This window comes from Lampris incognitus, chromosome 21 (genome assembly GCF_029633865.1).
Source record: "Lampris incognitus isolate fLamInc1 chromosome 21, fLamInc1.hap2, whole genome shotgun sequence".
Classification (NCBI taxonomy): Eukaryota; Metazoa; Chordata; class Actinopteri; order Lampriformes; family Lampridae; genus Lampris; species Lampris incognitus.
Window position 1 is genome coordinate 4,343,901 of NC_079231.1, and position 18,884 is coordinate 4,362,784.

The following is an 18,884-nucleotide window of genomic DNA, read 5'->3' on the forward strand; positions in this document are numbered from 1 at the left end:
TGATTTAGAGAACAGGACGTGAAACGCTTTTTTCCTTCGTATCGCAACAGTCGCAAACGGTCGCAAAATAGTCCATGCAGTGCTGCCTGGATGCCCACTGGGATTGCCTATATTTGCACACAGAGAGAAAAAAAGATCTGTAGCCTACTTTGAAATGGCATTTCTCCCCCCCCCCCCATTGTATATGGCCAATTACCCTATTTTCCGTGCTGTCTCGGTCGCTGCTCCACCCCCTCTGCTGATCCGGGGAGGGCTGCAGACTACCACGTCTCCTCCGATACGTGGAGTCGCCAGCCGCTTCTTTTCACCTGACAGTCAGGAGTTTCGCCAGGGGGATGTAGTGCATGGGAGGATCCCGCTATTTCCCCCGGTTCCCCCTCCCCCCTGAACAGGCGCCCTGACCGACCAGAAGAGGTGCTAGTGCAGCAACCAGGACACATGCCCACATCAAGCTTCCCACCCACAGACAATAGACCGCTACACTACCCGGACGCCAAAATGGCGTTTCTTGTGGACATCCTGTGTCACAGCCACTGTGAGTTTCCCAGATTCCCACAGATTGATTCCCATTCGATCCGATGAGATCGGATGAGTTGCGCTCGCTTCGTCTCACATGGCCAATCCCTTAGCGGGTACGCATGCGGATCCATCCCTTTGTTTGAGCAAACGGCATATTTACCTCGGGACAATGGGGACATTTGAGAACTGATGCGACTAAGACCCAACACCCAACCTGAAAAACCTCCAGAAATGTCTTTTTGCAGGACCTCATAGGGAAACAGATAACTCACTGTTCTGAATATTCTTTTGCCCCTGACAGAAAGACGGGGCCATTGTGAACTAAACAATGGGCCAGTGATTAAAGGGAGTGTGCATTGGCTAAGAGTTTGTTTTCACTGGGATATGAACAGGCCTTTTTTTCCCCTCCCTCCTTTAATAGGTGTAAAGCAATTAGGTGCTTTAAACTATTGTACGTAACACCAGATGTAGGATTTTCTACCGTGTGCCCCCTTCTCATAAAAGGTAGGATTCGAACACAGTGGGATTCGCCATATGGTGAGACACACGATACGTTGTACTAATCTGCACTGTGAATAAGTGATTTCCAGAAACCCAGCGAAAATGGGTGTAGAGCTGCATGAATATATGGACGGATTCTTGGCAGATGGACGAACTCCTGGCAACTAAATCAGCCTTCCCAGAGGACGGGTGAAAAGGAGAGCATGATAAAGATATCGCTTTTACACCATCCAGGACTGTACACTGGAACAACACATCGCTTTTATATTCTCAGAGGGACGTTAATATTGCTCTCAGAGTGGTGTCTTGACAAATTCAATTTTGGTCGGCTGTTTTATTTCATATCACACGCAAGATCACATGGCCACTAGTTGTTTCATTCTGAGTTTCGGAGATCCGATTCTGCAGTATAGATCTGAGTGCACACATGCATCGCCATTTCTCCACATTTTACCAGAACGTGAGAGCCGGTATGTCTCTCAAAGTACATGTATAGCGAATCCAGGTCGCAGCCAGGAATCGAACCTGGGTTCCCCGCGCCGCAGGCAACTGTGCTAACCAGTCAACTAAAGGGTCCGACCCATTAGCTAAGGGCTAGTGAGTCTAGTCATCCGTGGTCGTTATGATGAGAGTCTAAGGACAGGATGTTGTGCTGCTGTAAAGCCCACTGAGGAAAATTTGTAATTTGTGGTATTGGGCTATAAAGATAAAACTGACTTGACTTGACACTACCCCCCTCCTTTGGGAAGCACGTCCCCGCGCTTCAGCGTACCAGCTCCCTCACGCCTCAGGGCACACGCGCTTCCGATGGCCTCACCATCCCACTACTGACACCAATGTAGCGAATTCAGGGGGCAGCTAGCCAGCCGCCGGCAGGAATCGAACACGGGTAACCCAAACCACAGGCGACTGCACTAACTAGCCAGCTAAAGGGTCCGACCCGTTAGCTAAGGGCTAGTGAGTCTAGTCATCTGTGGTCATTACACTACCCGCCCTCCTTTGGGAAGCACATCCCCGCGCTTCAGCGTACCAGCTCCCTCACGCCTCAGGGCACATGCGCTTCCGATGGCCTCACCATCCCACTTCTGACACCAATGTAGCGAATTCAGGGGGCAGCTAGCCAGCCGCCGCTGGGAATCAAACATGGGTAAACTAGTCAACTAAAGGGTCCGACCCGTTAGCCAAGGGCTAGCGAGTATAGTCATCCATGGTCGTTACAGATGCATTGCTTTATTTTCTCCTGTTCCCCCTCCCCGTCTCTCTACATGGATGTGCATCGTGGCCCGATGGTGTCCAGACTACTTGGAATTCAAATCGCAATGCAAGTCACACTCCGTATCTGCTCTTGGATAGTCCACAAGAAACGTGGACAAAGTCTGGATTGTGCCATTACAACTGTAACTTAGTGTGTCCTGTTGTGATTAGATGATAAAAGTCGAGTGTGTAACCAAAGCCACTGAGAATTTGACAGTCTCCCTGAAAAGGCTTGTCAGCAGTGTTTTCATTTTCCTCTCTGAAACCCATTGGGGACCCGCTGACTGAAGGCTAGCTGCTAATGGCGCTGCTTGGTTTCTACGAGGAATGTTTTCGCTAACAAACCATTTCAGAGGAACTGTCAAAATGTCAACATAGTCCTTCAGGTGTGGGCTGCACATAAGCAATTCATAGGTCACGGATACGTGTAACGTGTCTCTCCATGTGCCGCGCAGTTGGTGTCCATTACAAATCTTCATCCAAACAGACAGAACCTCTTAATAAGGCCCTTGCACAGGCAAGTTTATTCTATTTCCTCCCTTGGCAGAATGGATGACTTAAGCTGACAAGAGCCAGAAGGAAATGCTGTAACTCGAACTTGCTCGTCTTTCCTCACCTACTGGCCTGCCTCTGGAATACTGACAGACTGGGCAGATATTTCACACGTTATGTGCGTCAAGAAACACCTTTCCTCCACCTTTTCCACATCCTCTAGTAAAACAGTTTGAACAGGAGAGGCGCTCACTTTCTCACGCACGCACACACACACACACACACGCACACACGCACACACACACACACACACACACACACACACACGCACACACACACACACACACACACACATGAGCAAGCAGGCGAGCGCACACCCCCTTTTAGTGAGCCTGTGCAATGCAAAGCTCCATATAAGGGCATGCTGATGATGTAATGCTCCATAGGCAGGGAGCATGTGGTGAGCACATCCCTTATTGTTTGGTCTGACTGCGGGAATGTGCACATCACGAGCACCGGGACACCGAGAGAGAGACGGGGGGACATAGGAAGGGGCTGAGCACTGACCGTGCGCCACAGCAGCATAATGAGCGTATGGTAAAAGAAGCCGGGGGAGTCTTTTTGCCACAGGTAGGCACGTTGCTTCTCGGGGATAAGCTTTTAAAAAACCAGGGCAGAAAGTTTTGCAGGGGAGTCGGTGAGCCGTCTGATGGACTCCCAGAGGTGCAGATGTTTCGCACAGTGTTAACTTTTGTCCCGGCTGTCTCGAACTTGTTAATACTTTGGAATGAGGATAAAGAAAAGCCTTCTGTACGCCTCACGTTTGCCGTCTTTCTCTGAAATGACTTCCTATTTCAAAAGTTTTTGGGCTGAGTTTTTAAAAAACTTGCATGGGAACTTTCTTCTTCTGTTAACTACTGAATAAATTGTTGTGCCACTTCTCATACAGAAGTTTCAGGTTTATTAAGAGATGTTCATCCCCTTGTAACAGAGATATCTGTCATCATGTTCACAGTTAATTCAATTTTGAATGGAATAGCACATTAAAAAACGTTATTCATTCCCACTGTTACCAGTGAAAAGCTGCTCTAAAGTACTGAGGAAGCGGGGTCAGTGATCCGCCGGGGTTGCCTTTGGCACATAATTAAGATAACCCATTGCACTTATAGGGAAAGATAAACTTACATTCCCCCTTTTCCGGCATTAAGGAAATTGAGCACAGGAAATAACGGCAGTATGATTGATGAGAATTTCTTCACATGTTCGCAATGACTTAATTTCCCATGTACCGACAAACATGGCACGAAGACAAGACCTGACACAGCAGCGCAAAGGCGCACACAAGACAAGCCTCGTTTTCTGCTTTTAAATTCAGCATCCATCAACATACAATTTACCCACGTAACGCCTAAACAGATTTCACTTTCTGAGGTATTACATGTGAAAATACATCATCCTCATCAGTTGGATTAACTTCACTGGACCGGTGTCTAATTTCATTGCATAATGTTATAATGAGCATGTGAAACAGGGAGGCCAACGTCGAGACCGTCCCGGCATGGGTAGGAGTTATCTTCAGACTTTTGCGTTATCTTGTTAAAGGACAGCATCAGTTATGGGGAATATCGACTTGTTCTGTGACCTGAATCTCAAAGTCAAGATGATTTTCCCACATTGGGAAGTAATTTGATAAGCATTAAAATACAACTGAATGACAAGAAATGTACTTTAAACTTTTGGAAAAGGAAAAAAAAAATCTTATTAAACTTTACTTCAGTCAGATTTAGAGCTCTTTTGGTCACCGGCATCCCCCGTAACTTACTGCCATCACCGGGACGTTAATAAATATCAGTCCAGGGGTTTTTTATATACAAGCTGATTGCACTCTGGGGGCGTATCACTTAACCGATAGACTTTAAATGCAGTCCGTGCACTGCATCACTCAGCCTCCCTCCTTCAAACTCCCATAAACACAAAGGCCCAAGGCTCGCTATCTGCAATTTTCTCTCGCGGCGGAGGCGGTCGGTCAGTGTGCATGTGTGAGAGCTACAGGCATCTGTGCATACATGATTTAATCACATGCGGTGCAGAAATGACACAGAGGCTCTGACATGTGGAATGTAAAACACAGTTATAGGAGGTGTGTGAGCCACAGTTTCCAGCTTCGGCAGCCAAATCACGAGGGGGAAGCCCTCTTTAATGTCATAATGGCGGGCTGGTGCTGGTGGTCGCAGCTCCCTTGCTGGCTCGCCCAACTAGATCCGGTGGGGCGTATAGGTGCTGTTACTTCTTTTTTCTATCTCATTAGATGGTGTAAAGCGGAGGACAGTAACAACTGGGCGACGCACACAACTCGGAACCCAAGCCGGACTCAAACGTGTGATATTAAAAATACATGATGCGCTCCTTAGCCTGCTAGGCCACCAGGTCAGCCATGGTTGGGTGTAAAGGTAATATTCAATAGGAAAGGTCTGTCAAAGGGTTAGCTGCCAGCTGTGCCCACACCCTTTTTTCGACTGCTGACGGTGCATTGAACTATTTTCCATGACACATTAACTACTTGTGGTAGTGGCGGTAGTATCCGTTTTGGGGGAAGCCAGCCTAAAATTGGTGACTGTTGCAGAAGTTGTATAGACTGCTAAGCAGGCTGTAAGGTGCCTTGTAATTAAGACAACCATAAGATCATTATGTCACCAGCTCCATGTGCGGTGCATTGGGTTTATTTCCCTTGAAATAAAAAGTTATCTTAAGCAATAAAGACCGCAATACAAAATAGGTTGATTTTAGATAACTATGTTTATTAGTTATCATCAGCAAAACTAATGCTAAACTACAAAACAATGTGTATGTTCACAGCTACGGAAGCTCAGCAAAGAGGAATGTGGCTGAATAATAAATACATCATTCAGCGACAATAGATGTGCATTTTTGACACAGAGGAAACAGAAAATAGCAACCTGAATTTTGTTTTTGCAAAATTCATTATTCCTTGCTTGGGGCCTGGAGATCCCCCAGGGCCCTACGTGGTGCCCAACATCAGTTCAACTCCAGTGTTATTTCGTTTCTTGATGGTTAAGAGAGTAAGTGGATGCTCAAGAATGTCTATTCCGATCCTCGGATCCAATCTGTCCCCGGTCTTCCCACTTACAGTATAGGCAGACATGGAAATTATAGCCCCCATTAAGGGTGTGGGTGATTTAACACTGACGTCGCGTGATTAGTGTGCAGAGGCATACGATCCAATTCTTATAACAATGTAAATTGCCCTTACATGTGGTGTAAAGGATCTGTATCCATTACCAGCCCTTAGCAGCACTTTTTTTTTCCCAAATGGGGGAAAGCGGCAGACTTTCGAGAGCTCAAAGTCCATTCCTCGTTCTATTGTGGCCTGATGACATCATAAGAGAAACAGTAAGGGCTGAGATAACAGATTGAGTAAACAACAATTCTAAAGCGGGCAATCTATGGTTGTTAGAAAGAGGCCTCCGTCCTCTACGAGGGTCTCACCCGCCAACTTGCAGTGTTTCCGCATAGGCCGCCCCGTCTCATAAAGGATGCATCACATTTATTTCAACACATGCACAATTCTAGATAGAGTCAAACCATTGTCCAACAGCAGGATGATGAATTTAATGCAGGCATGAAAAGCAGCCAACAGAGTGCAAAGGTCAAACTTATAAAGCCTAGATATAAAAAGAGCAAAAATTCTCAATGTAGTTCTACAACTGGAAAGTCAAAATATTTCAACAACTGGAATATTTATGTATCGGAAAATCAAGTAGCGAGAGGGAAGGTATAAACATATTTGAACATGCGTTGCTATATGTACAAAACTGTGTGTACATAACGCAGGATGATTTGTAATTATCTGCCCTAAGTTCACAGTTGTTGTAAATCGCACACCCATTACGTGTCCCCCCCACCCCCGTATGCATTAAACTGAATGCAAAAATTTCTGCAGCACCCACGGCATGCACGTAATCTGGCTAACAAAATTCTGATGCCATTATCCACCCCAACCACGCTTATGAGGACTTCAGAAACGAGAAATAATCACAAATATCCTTGCAGTCCATAACAGAGTGTTAACAACAATTCAGACTGAATCGGTTTGCAACACATGGAGGGATTTATGCGTGTCCTTCCACCCCCCATTCCCACCCCACCAGCTACCGAAGAAACACACACTGGCGACGAGAGGTGACCCACCCCACAGCGATTACATCATGCCTTACAACTGTGTACATGTAAAATTAGGGCTCCCAAAGAGAGAGAGGGAGAGGGAGAGGGAGTTTAAGAGGTTTTGTATATACCCTGCGGGACTGTAATTGCCTTTGCAAGCAGGGGGAATTCCTTTTATATATACATATACATACATATATAACATACATATATATATGTGGTGGTGGTGGTTTTTGGGTAAGGGGACACTGGGGGGGGGCTAGTCATAGCGGAACCCCTTCATTAAGGGATTGTTCCATGCCAGGGGGCCATTTGTGTGGAAATGCCTGGCAGCTGCGCACACAGCAGTCATAACATCCCCTCCCCTTATTATGCTGGCAGCACTTCGGTCCGGTGATATATGTGCCAGACACAGTGACCTACGCCTGCACACTGTACTTCATGCACTCATGTCATGTGAAAACCTGGTGACCTTGTCCGTATTTGGTGATTTTTCCACATTTGTTGTTTCAATTGGAGGTTCATGTGGTCCTATGGGAGCTGTACGTATGACTTCCATAATCCACTGGACCTACTGTATAATTTAGAAAATTTCAGGTGACAATTTGTAAATGTTTTTTTTTTCTTGAGATTTCAACAATTGTAGGTTCGATGTATTATAAAATACAGGAATATGGATCTGCCAGATGCTGTGGCTCTTATTACATGCTGTACATCATGCACTACAACTGTAAATGCACATATTTCCTCCAAAGTTTGATTCCATGTGAGTCACAATATGCCATCAGAATTTTCATGCGAGTATAGTCCCAAGCTAGTTTAAGTTAGCAGATCAATAGTAAGACAGTAACATTAAGAAAGTGAGGAGTTTTGAGAATATTGGCTAAATTGTGTGTCATAATTAGAGATGTCGTAGAACTCTAGTTTTCAGATTTTGGACTCTACCGCCATGATCTGCTTGTGAGGTCTGAATAAAATCTCAAATACTCAAAAGCTGATTTTGCTTTTGACCATGTACAAGCTCCCCTCAATTTGCATGTGAGGAAATGATTCTTTGATCGATTCAACCTTGAGAAGCAAGACGTTTTTAGTGGATTCATCCCTTTTCATGGTTTACTTCGTCCATAATAATACATGACAAAGGCTTTAAACACACTGCGCCTGTTGAGTAGATTGTAAAAGCATAAACAGATGCAAATCTGTTCCTGTCTTATGGCCCACTCTCTTTTTTAGTGTTTCACAGAAGATACAAGTCTCATAGTACACCTGGGATACCAATTACCCCAGGATTGTTCTCAATTTCACTGATTGTTGAGTTTTAGACTTATAGCCCTTATACGTTTACCTACAAGTCAAGTTTCCAAAGTGTTGAGAAATAATTGGCAGCAAGTAAATAAAAAAAGTTAACGACAGATATTTAGGGCTCTCAACCAGACAGAGTAAAAGTTAAAGATTTTTATGACATGCTAAAATTTTCCATGACCTCAAATATATAGTCCTGTCAGAAATTTGGGAAAAATAAGGGTGTTTATGGTGTGTTAGTGCGTCGAGAAGTGGACCCAATGGGGGATGACAGTGGGAATGTATTTCGAAAGCACCTTTCACATAATGCAAATAGAGGAAAAATGTGGCATTTCAAGTCTCACAATTGTGTGAAAACCTGTAATATGCACTGTCGAAATATTTTTTAGATGATATTTAGGTACACAAATTTACATCACGTAGGGTTAAATAATGAGCATCCTGTGGCCGGTGTAATTTCAGCAAAACTGTAACAAATTTGTGACAATGGAAATCTCACGAATCTGTCATTTGTTACCCAATTTCTGTGAAAAGATTATTACTTTCAAATGAGACTGCTTGAATATTACATCTTTCTTACACATTTTCCCCCATTTCTTTCAGGTTGAAGCTGTTAATTGATCAGGAAAAGGCCTACCAAGAACGAAAAGAGGAGGAGAACAACAAAAAGGTCACGAGTCTGAAGGAGGAGCTGACCAAACTCAAATCATTTGCGTTGACGGTTGTGGATGAACAGCAACGCCTCACTGAGCAGCTAAGTCAACAGACAGCCAAAGTCCAAGAATTTAGTGCCAGTGCCTTACAAGCCCAGGAGGAGCTGAGCTTGGCTAATGCACGTCTGCAGGAAGAGGAGCACAAAGTATTTCGACTGGAGTCTGAGCTGCGTGACCAAGCTAGCCGATACCACCAGGAACAAGAGGCCATGACTGCCAAATTGACCAGCGAGGATACCCAGAACAGACAGCTGCGCCAGAAGCTGTCCACTCTCAGCAGGCAACTAGATGAGCTAGAGGAGACCAATAAGACTTTGCGCAGGGCTGAGGAGGAATTGCAAGAGTTGAGGGACAAAATCAGCAGGGGCGAGTGTGGAAACTCCAGTCTTATGTCTGAGGTTGAAGAGCTACGGAAAAGGGTGCTTGAAATGGAAGGAAAGGATGAAGAGCTGATCAGGATGGAGGACCAGTGTAGGGACCTGAACAGGAAACTGGAGAAAGAGGCCAGTCAAAGCAGAAGCTTAAAGGCCGAGGTTGATAAACTGAACCATAGAATTATGGACTTAGAAAAGCTGGAGGATGCTTTTGGAAAGAGCAAGCAGGAATGTAACTCACTTAAGTGCAACCTTGAGAAGGAAAAAACAGTATCCAAGGTGTTGTCCAGTGAGCTGGATGTCTTGAAGGTCAGGGTCAAAGAACTTGAAGCCGCCGAGAGCCAATTAGCAAAGACAGAGCTAACACTGAAGGAAGATCTCACCAAACTAAAAACACTGACAGTCATGCTCGTGGATGAAAGGAAGACATTGGCAGAGAAGCTAAAGCAGATGGAAAACAAGGTCCAAAACAGCACTGGCAAACTGCAGGCAGAGCAGGACAAAGTGACGTCTGTTACAGAGAAGCTAATTGAAGAGAGTAAGAAAGCGCTAAGGTCAAAGGCTGAACTGGAGGACAAAATGTGTGGTGCTACAAAAGAGAGGGATGAGCTGAAAGCCAAGCTGAGTGCTGAGGAAGAAAAGTGCAAAGACTTGGACTCTAAGGTCAGCATGATGAAGAAAAGGCTGCAATCACTTGAGAACATAGAGCGAGAATACATCAGGAACAAAGCAAAAGAGGAACACATTAAAACACCTATTGCTAACCGCTTCCAACAAGAAGACAACAAAGTCAAGGATTTGACACAGGAGGTTGAGCGCCTTAGACGTAAACTGAAAGACATGAAGGTTGTTGAAGGTGATCTACTGAAGACAGAGGAGTTGGAATCACTGGAAAAGAGGTTCTCCAATGAACAAGAGAGAGCCAAGGCCTTGATGGAGGAGCTTGAAATATCCAGAAAAGAACTTTCCAAGTATCAACTTGCCGAAAAGAAAGAGTGCAACCAAGAGCATGTTCTTTATAAACGCTTGAAGGAAGAGGAGGCAAAGTCCAGTCATTTGACCAGAGAGGTAGCAGCTCTAAAAGAGAAGATCCATGAATATATGGGCACAGAAGAGTCCATTTGCCGCATGAAAAATGACCACTCTTCACTGCAGAGAAAATTGACCCAGCAGGAGGTTAGAAATAAAGAACTGGCCAGAGAAATGGAGACTCTCACCCGTGAGCTAGAGAGGTACAGACGCTTTAGCAAAAGTCTCCGCCCTGGCATGAATGGCAGGCGCTTTTCAGACCTGCATGTATCCACCAAGGAGGTCCAGACTGAACCCTCTGACCTTCTGTCTCCCAACTGCAAGACCATGGTGCCACTGGAATGTGCTGTGGTGAATGGAAAACTATATGACGGGAGCAAAGCTGAAGATGACACATATTACAGCAACGAGCTTCGGCTCTCAAAGTGCAGCCCTTCACTCATCAATAATGTAAACAACCTCAACAATAACATGAAAAGGGCCCGAGTACCGTTCCTAAAGAGCAAGGAGAGTCCACATCTTGTCAATGGTAAAATACAGCCAAGGCAGAATGGCAATAATATCCAGCCTGGGGATGTGGTCCTGACTCATAGTCCTGGTCAGCCTCTGCACATAAAAGTGACTCCTGACCATGGACACAATACGGCCACGCTGGAGATCACCAGCCCAACCACAGAGAATGCCCAGTCATACACCAGCACTGCCGTCATCCCCACAAGTGGTGGACCTCCCAAACAGAGAATTACCATAATTCAGAATGCTTCCATTTCTCCCACTGCAAAATCTATTTCCCCCACAACTAAATCTAAAGGTTCACCACTGTCTGATGGATCATCCACTCCTGATAGGGCCCTATCACCTTTCACCATGGCCACCTACTCCCGAGCAATGACTCCAGACTCCTCTGGCTCTGTCACTCCGGACAGAGCAATGTCACCCATACAGATTGTGTCCGTGACAACAGGCACCCCAGACCGGTCCCTTTCGACAGAACCAGTAGAGGTTGTGGGAGGTCATGCCATCTTCCGTGTGACCCCCGAGAGGCAGAGCAGCTGGCAGGTCCAGAGGTCCAACAGCTCAGGGCCGAACGTCATCACCACAGAGGACAACAAAATCCACATTCATTTAGGGAGCCCCTTCATTCAGAGCATCAGCAGTCCGACACAGGTGCTGAGTCCATGCAGCACGCCTGGGCTTCAGGAGCAGAGAACTCAAGCGTTGGCCAATGGCAGTGCCCCTGCTGCCAAAGGCAACAGCAAAATCACAAGTAGTATCATGATTAAGCCCACCTCCACCCCAATCCAAAGGCCATCACAAATTACAGTAAGTAATGCTTATGACTGAACCCTTAAATCCCTTCATCCCATCCCCTGTTAATAAATCCTGCCCAGTAGATCCAACACAACCCTTGCCCATTTAACTGCCCACAATGGCTCAACGATGTTAGTTATACCCTGTCATCTTTAAATGTCTGTTTTACTTGATTTATGACTAAAGAGCTTATATAGTGGTTTGTTTGGTTTTGACTTTGGTTTGCTTAATTCTGTCTGATGAGTTCAACCAAAAACTTGCACGCATTGAAAAAAATATATATGTAAGAAAAATAATTTTTGAAAGCACTAGAAAGTTTGACATTGCAACAGGTTTAACTTATGTGCACTTACTGTATTATACTCAATGGCAAATGTGCCATGTAGTCAGACTATTCACACTGATGTATCATTTAATTTTCTCTCTCTCTCTATATATATATATAGATATACTTCATATTACTCATCTTGCATTTTGTTTAAGTTGTCTCATTTTATGAACATTAAAGTGTGAAAAAAAGAGTTGACATGTTTTAGTTTGCCATCGATGCTTGCCTATTTCATTCACTAAATCCCAGCATGTTTTGAATGTCTCAAATTAAAGGCGATGATCAAAGGAAAAGAATTACAGGATTAATATTTGCCATTTGATTTGATTGTTGGTGCATGTTCTTTAACTTCTTAACACTTGACGGTTAGATCCAGTATGACAATTACAGTGTGCTGTAATTGGCACACCATACTCAGCAATAAAAACCGCACTCGGCAATCAACTGCTCAGATGTGAATATGAGGAGACTGCAGGAAATATGTTGTTAGACCCAATTAAATGGTACTTAACTGGGAGAGTTGTCTGAAAAACATTTGTGCTCGTACTCGAATTTTTTGCAAGAAAACAGCTGAGAGATCCTGACGTGTGTTCGTCCAAGTTGAAATCATAGGCTGATCTCACATCAAAGAAGGTTGAATCAGTTCATCTGGATACAATGTTTATTGACAGATACGTTTCATCACTCAATGGATACGTTTATTGACAGATACGTTTCATCACTCAATGGATACAATGTTCATTGACTGATACGTTTCATCACTCAATGGATACGTTTATTGACAGATACGTTTCATCACTCAATGGATACAATGTTTATTGACGGAAACATTTCACCACTCAACTAAGTTGAATGATGAAACGTATCAGTCAATGAACATTGTATCCAGATGAACTGATTCAACCTTCTTTGATTTTCTTACCTAGATTATTCAGCATGCATCAAGACGCTAATCTCACAGTTTCGCCTTATGTCTGAAGTCTTAGCACACAAAACAGCATAATTTGAATTTGGAGATCTTAAAAAAAAACTACCCTTGTGTCTTTTAAGATGTGAATTGGAGATCCTAGTGGAATTCTTAAGTTACTGTTGGATAGCATCTTTAGATTTCCCCAAAAAAGAGCAAGGTTTCATGGAAATACAAAAAAAAATTTTTTTTTGTCTGATTGACCTTTGTTTCTAATTGAAATGCCCATATATGTTTTTTGAATGCGTTTCAGGAGTCCCATATAAACTATTTCGTTGAAAAACATGGGGGGGGGCATAAAACATTCAAGATAGTTTGTAACTGCAATTATTTCTTTGATAGAGTAACACCCCTTTAAAAGCCTTCAAACTGGGTTTGCACAGAGGCAGATAAATCCAAATTAATCAGCCAAATGACAAGATCACATGGGTATACTGTTCTACATCAATCTGCATACTTTGGCCCGCCGTCCCATGTTTTTGAATAGAACTACATTACATTCTTCCAACTACACTATCAAAATAAATAAAACTCATGAGAATTAGACAATTTTCCGCTCTATCCTTGTTCATCAGTGGGTGGATAAATAAGTTGTTCTGGGAAATCTCCATGCATGCCTTCTTTCAACAAGGAGACCCAAATTGGGTGGGCTGTACCGTCGAGAGCAACTTTTATGAAAAAATCTCTGATTGGCAACAATACCCAAGATACTGTCCCAATTTTCTTGCTGAAACTACTTAGAGACACTTTTATTTCTTGCTAAGAAACATTTGAATACTATTTTTTGAGTCTCTGTTGCCCAATGCTGGGAAGCCCCCCACCCACCCTCTTCCATGTTGCCCAAAAAATGTCTCTGGCATAACACCAGAGATAATACTACACCCGGCAAAGCAGCTGTGAGAAGACAGGACTGACATGAGCTTGTCTGTGTGTGGATGAGAAGGGAAAAAAAACGTTCAAGAAATGATTGCCGTCTTTTATGGCATTCTTTAATACATCAATCACAGTGGTCTCTAAGCAGCAGATCTCCTCTAGCTTGTTATTCAATGAGTTGTAACCGAAAACTCATTTGCTTTCTCCCTTGACCCGTCTCCTCTCGAATGAGTCATTTGCTCGAATTATGGGCATCTCTCCATGTGTACACATTCTTTTATATGTGGTTGAATGTGCCCACATTGGAAAAGTTACCACATTGGTGCATTTTTGTTAGAAACTGAATCTCTGGTGAAGATCAATGCAGGACGATGGGGCGCGGAGACAGGAAGGGTCCAGAGAAAGGAAGCAGATGAGGGTGGATCGGAGAATGCGATGATTCTCTCTGCCGGATTTTACAACCATAAGTAAAAACTGCGGCTTTTTGATGAAGGGAGAGATGTGATTTGGTTTCCTTTTGTAAAAGCTAAACAAAATAATTTCCAAAAGAAAACAGAAATTAGTACACCGGTGTTAAGATTTCTGTGCAGCAGGACTATTCAGTCTCTTAACAGAAGTATGTGCACAAGATACCCTATTCAGTGCTTTACCTTGGCAAGAAAAACAAACAATGGCATATTTCTAGTTACAACGTAATGGGCAGCATGCCAGATTCCAGCTGATTTAGCTATTTACTAGCACATACCTATATGGTACATACATATGTGCTGATCACATGACCTCACTGGAGGATTAGTCTGCGTGATTCTCAACACATGCATAACATCACATGCTTAATCTGAAGAATTTGTATATTCAAATAAAGTTAATCGGCATTTGGAACTTGCAGGGGTATTAATACGTTGTGATACCGCTATCATTTTGTTTATATGCCATGCAAACAGCTGATTGGGTGATGCATGACAGGAAGACAGGCGAACACTGTTAATTCTGTTAGTGGTGGACGGAGCTTCGAGTAAACCGATTCCTTAAAAACAAACCAAACAGACTAAGAAGAATAAGTACTGTTTTCAAACACTGGTTTCTGATGGAGAAAGACAACTGGTACCCCCCCCCCAAAAAAAGGTTTTCACCCAGTGTATACACCCACACCCATACCCACCCACACACAGAAAGACCAGTCAGTGTCACTACAAGGAGTTGATTAAATCAAGCATTAAATTGATTTGAGAGTGGGAAGGAATGCAGCTGCAGAAACCGGATCCGAAATAGTCTGGGTGCAATAAAACAATGTAAGGGCTAAACAAGATGCTATTCATTAGACCACTACTAGAGAAACCATTGAGCAGCTGGGATGGCTGTCTGTGACCTTAATTACCCCCTTACTCATACTGTACTTACTCCAGCTTACTGGGGGCCAATTTCATAAACTGCAGTTATACAGTTCAGCCAAGGAAGACAGATCTGCACACTGTATCCCTTCCAGAGAGATAAAATGCAGATCAAGTGACAGACTGCGCGCCAAAGCGAATTTTACCGTGGTGCCTACAATGTGACATGACTTCAATTTACTGAGGAATCGGTTATAATTGTACCCCAAACGCAGCATTACCACTTGTTTACTTTGGACTCTTCCGTGCAATTTAAAAGGACAGCCAAGCAAACCCCACTTGTGAAATTCTCAACAAATTGGCCAGCGATACGCGCTCATTCGGCGCGGCCAAGAAAGTCTCGAGTACCCCCGCTGCATCCTCGCACGAAAGATAAGTTGTGTATCAAGTGTCACACTGCAGGCGAAAACGGATTTCCTGGTGATACTAATCACAAAAGGAATTTGGTGCACCTTGACCGACAGACACAATAGAGCCGCGGTGGGACAATAAGCGACGGTGTGAAGCCGGCAGGGCTCGGCTTTCCCTTAACAAAGGGGCCTCGTATCGTGTGCGAGTGTGTGTGAGCGCTCGCAAGCATGAGAGCGAGCCTCTTTCCCACCGCCGCGCGAGTCCCCAAAACAAACCCCTGTGTTTGGTTGCCGTGGAGACAGCGGCGCTGGTGTTGCAGGAGGAGGAAGTGCTTACTTGCACTCTGCCTGTAACCGCTGATATATGAGAGAACAAAGCATTACGTGGACGCTCGTTCCATGTAAAATCAACAACCTTCCCATGACGGGGCGCCCATGAAGATTTCACGGCTCATTACCTGCGCTAGAGCGGAGGGCCCTCTACTTACTCTCAGATTTACTCCCCATATGAATATTTAAGGGTACGGTTCAGCGCAGGTTTAAAAGTTAATGTTGGAAACCTCGAGGCACATATAACAAACACATCGCTGTGCTCTTGCAGGGCCCGGCTTTTCTCAAAGCCAGCCAAGTGCTAAATGTCCCGGTGTGTCATGCAGGGGCCTGGAAATGAAGACGCGACGCGTGATGAAACCGACTGCAATGCAGCCGCAGAGCTCTACAGCGGTGTTGATGGCTCCCTTAACTGACACGGGTCGACTAAGTGGGATGCATCCTCTTGTTGAATGAAGCGCACGATTAGAAGTGCTCTATCTCTCTCTCTCTATCTCTCTCTCTCTCGCCCTTTGGCAGAAATGTGCACATGTAGCCGGGTCTGAGAAAGAGAAAAGGGGGGAGGGGGACCCTCCTAAAATATCCTTATGCTAATCCAAAATCTCTTTTAATAGCAGAATTTTTGGCAAAACATGAATGAAAACAGATAATTTACCAGCCGACCACATCCTTTGACAGCTTCGAACAAAATGAAGGGCTACAGTACTCTGCAGACACAGGCCAGAGCTCAAGTTAATCTATTTTCATTTTCATTTCAAACACAGCAGACAGGCTACAGCGCTTGACAAAACATACAAAAACTCACTTCGTCAGAATGCAAAACGGTCTTGATCCGTTAAAACTGGATCTATATTTCCCCTATCGGGCGAGCATATGAGAATAAGCAGAGTCCAGATAATTTCATAGGAATTCCTGATGGATCGGAGGACTGCAACTCTGTAAAGTGGCCTAAACCATTGCCAGTCCTGCGGGGAAATAAACGGACAGTTTCTGATCGGAAACAAGGCTCGAGGAACCTAAGACGGTTCTCAACATGAGCATCTAATAATCAATGTTGACGTCGGCTGATGGATTATCTGGGTATGCCTAAGGAGCTGTGCGAGCTGCAGACCGCATCCATAAACCTCCCTCCCTCTTTGCATCCAAGTCAACCCAGCGTTACAAACGCTGTGATGAGATTTGAGTGTTTGCAGACTGCCAACACGCAGAGAGAAATAGGAAGAGAAGTGTACGTAACCATGATCGATGTTTCTTGGGTTTGGGAGAAGACCTGACCTGGCTCACTGCGAATGGCATGTGATGTCTGCAGGGCACACGTCACCTCAAAAAAAAAACAAACAAGTACCTTAGTATCTGTGGATATCGACTCGTGCATAAAGTCACGTGTAATGAGGCGGTTGTGCAGAAAACAAAGCAGCAGGCGGTTGCAGAACCAGATAACTCTGATGGAAAAGAAAGCGCACCCCAAAAGATGCAGTACGTAGGCTTAAGTCTAAAAGGAAAGTCTGTCCATCTACAACTATGCACTAATAGGTTTTGCAAGAGGAGGCGGCACGTTAGAATATTCCATGAATCACTGTTTTTGTTAAATTGAAAAAAAACCCACTCATACAGAATAGTAGACTTGAAACTGGGCACAAGGACATATAAGTGAACAACTCACAACTGGAAATTAAAACCTCATCTGTAATTTTAACAGTCTTTGTGCAGATCCTGTTGATCAATAGTCACCTTGTCTCCTAATCCTCTAGCTATCGTTGGCAAAACACACAAACAAATATTTGATAATTCACAATTAATATATACAGAAATAAGTGGAAAAACAGTCTAACTCTGCCCGTGTATGTGTGCAGTCCTCCAACTTGTTCACAGACGACGCTTATTAAACACCAGTGGCTGAAAAAGAGAGAAGGGTTTGATTTTTTTGCAACAAGTCCAAACAACAATTGAGAGCTTAACAGTAAAAGCTTGGGACCGGCTGCAGTTGTAAATATTTCAAGTAACTGCTATCATCTAGTGGTTGTTGTTATTACTGCATTATTTCTGAAGTTACAGCAAATAACTCAGCCTGATTCTTACAGGGACAAATGGTTTAAAAAAATATATGTATATATATACTATGTACACACATGCACACACACACACACATACATATACGTGTATATACACACATACACACATACATATACGTGTGTGTATATATATATATATATATATATATATATGTGTGTGAATGAACCCATGGGAAAGCACAACAAATGGTGTTGATCATTTTTCATGTGATCTTTTTCATCACGTTTTCATTTCATCATCAAGTTTTGTGCACATTATATATGTCCCAGATGAAGTATGATAAGTAGGATGGATTATTGAAACTCTATTTGTGTGTGTGTGTCAGTGCTCACTAAGTTGTTTCCACATTGTTTCCCCTCAGATACCTTTAGAGGCACTCCGACGACCAGGACCTACGAGAATCCCCAAACCCAAAGGCTACAGCTCCCCGAAAGCCCCTAACAACACCGCTGCCATCAACCTCGGACCGCCAAACAAGGGCCAGCCGCTGCAGGCTCACCTCCCCGCTGGGAAAAACCAGCCCATCCCCATGGCTGCAGTCAACAACAACAACAACCCAAACCTGGTTAATCGCAGGTTGTGACATCAACGTTCTGTAAAAGAAGCCTTGATGATGTGGAAGTTTGTTTCCACATGGTGCGAAGCTTTCCTGTCTGGCACTACTTAGCTTAGCGTCACTCATCCAAAACGATAAGATACCGCTATGCAGCAAGCTGCTCTGTGGCTGGAGGCACAAACTGACACGTTTGGAGCGGAAACCGATGGACATGTCAATACAGAAAACCCACATTTGTCATATCGGATGTTTAGCTGAGGCTCTTATCCAGAAATGGGAGCACAAATGGGGGGCGAGATTTCTCCATCAACGTCCCTCTGGTACAAGTATGGACACACA

The 18,884-nt window shown here is 44.1% G+C and overlaps 1 protein-coding gene across 1 annotated transcript; it reads left to right on the top strand.

The window, feature by feature from the left end:
- The first annotated feature begins 8,856 nt into the window (after positions 1 to 8,856).
- filip1l (filamin A interacting protein 1-like) lies at positions 8,857 to 18,719 on the top strand. Its single transcript, XM_056301504.1, has 2 exons — positions 8,857 to 11,689; positions 18,351 to 18,719. Exons 1-2 carry the CDS (start codon positions 9,173 to 9,175, stop codon positions 18,570 to 18,572), a joined length of 2,739 nt encoding a protein of 912 aa, XP_056157479.1. The 5' UTR covers positions 8,857 to 9,172; the 3' UTR covers positions 18,573 to 18,719.
- Positions 18,720 to 18,884: the final 165 nt, after the last annotated feature.

Excerpts from the sequence above, each read along its gene's own strand:
- filip1l (XM_056301504.1), top strand. The coding sequence starts at position 9,173 with ATGACTGCCAAATTGACCAGCGAGGATACCCAGAACAGACAGCTGCGC. Across the intron at positions 11,690-18,350 it reads AAAGGCCATCACAAATTACA|ATACCTTTAGAGGCACTCCG; the intron begins GTAAGTAATGCT and ends GTTTCCCCTCAG.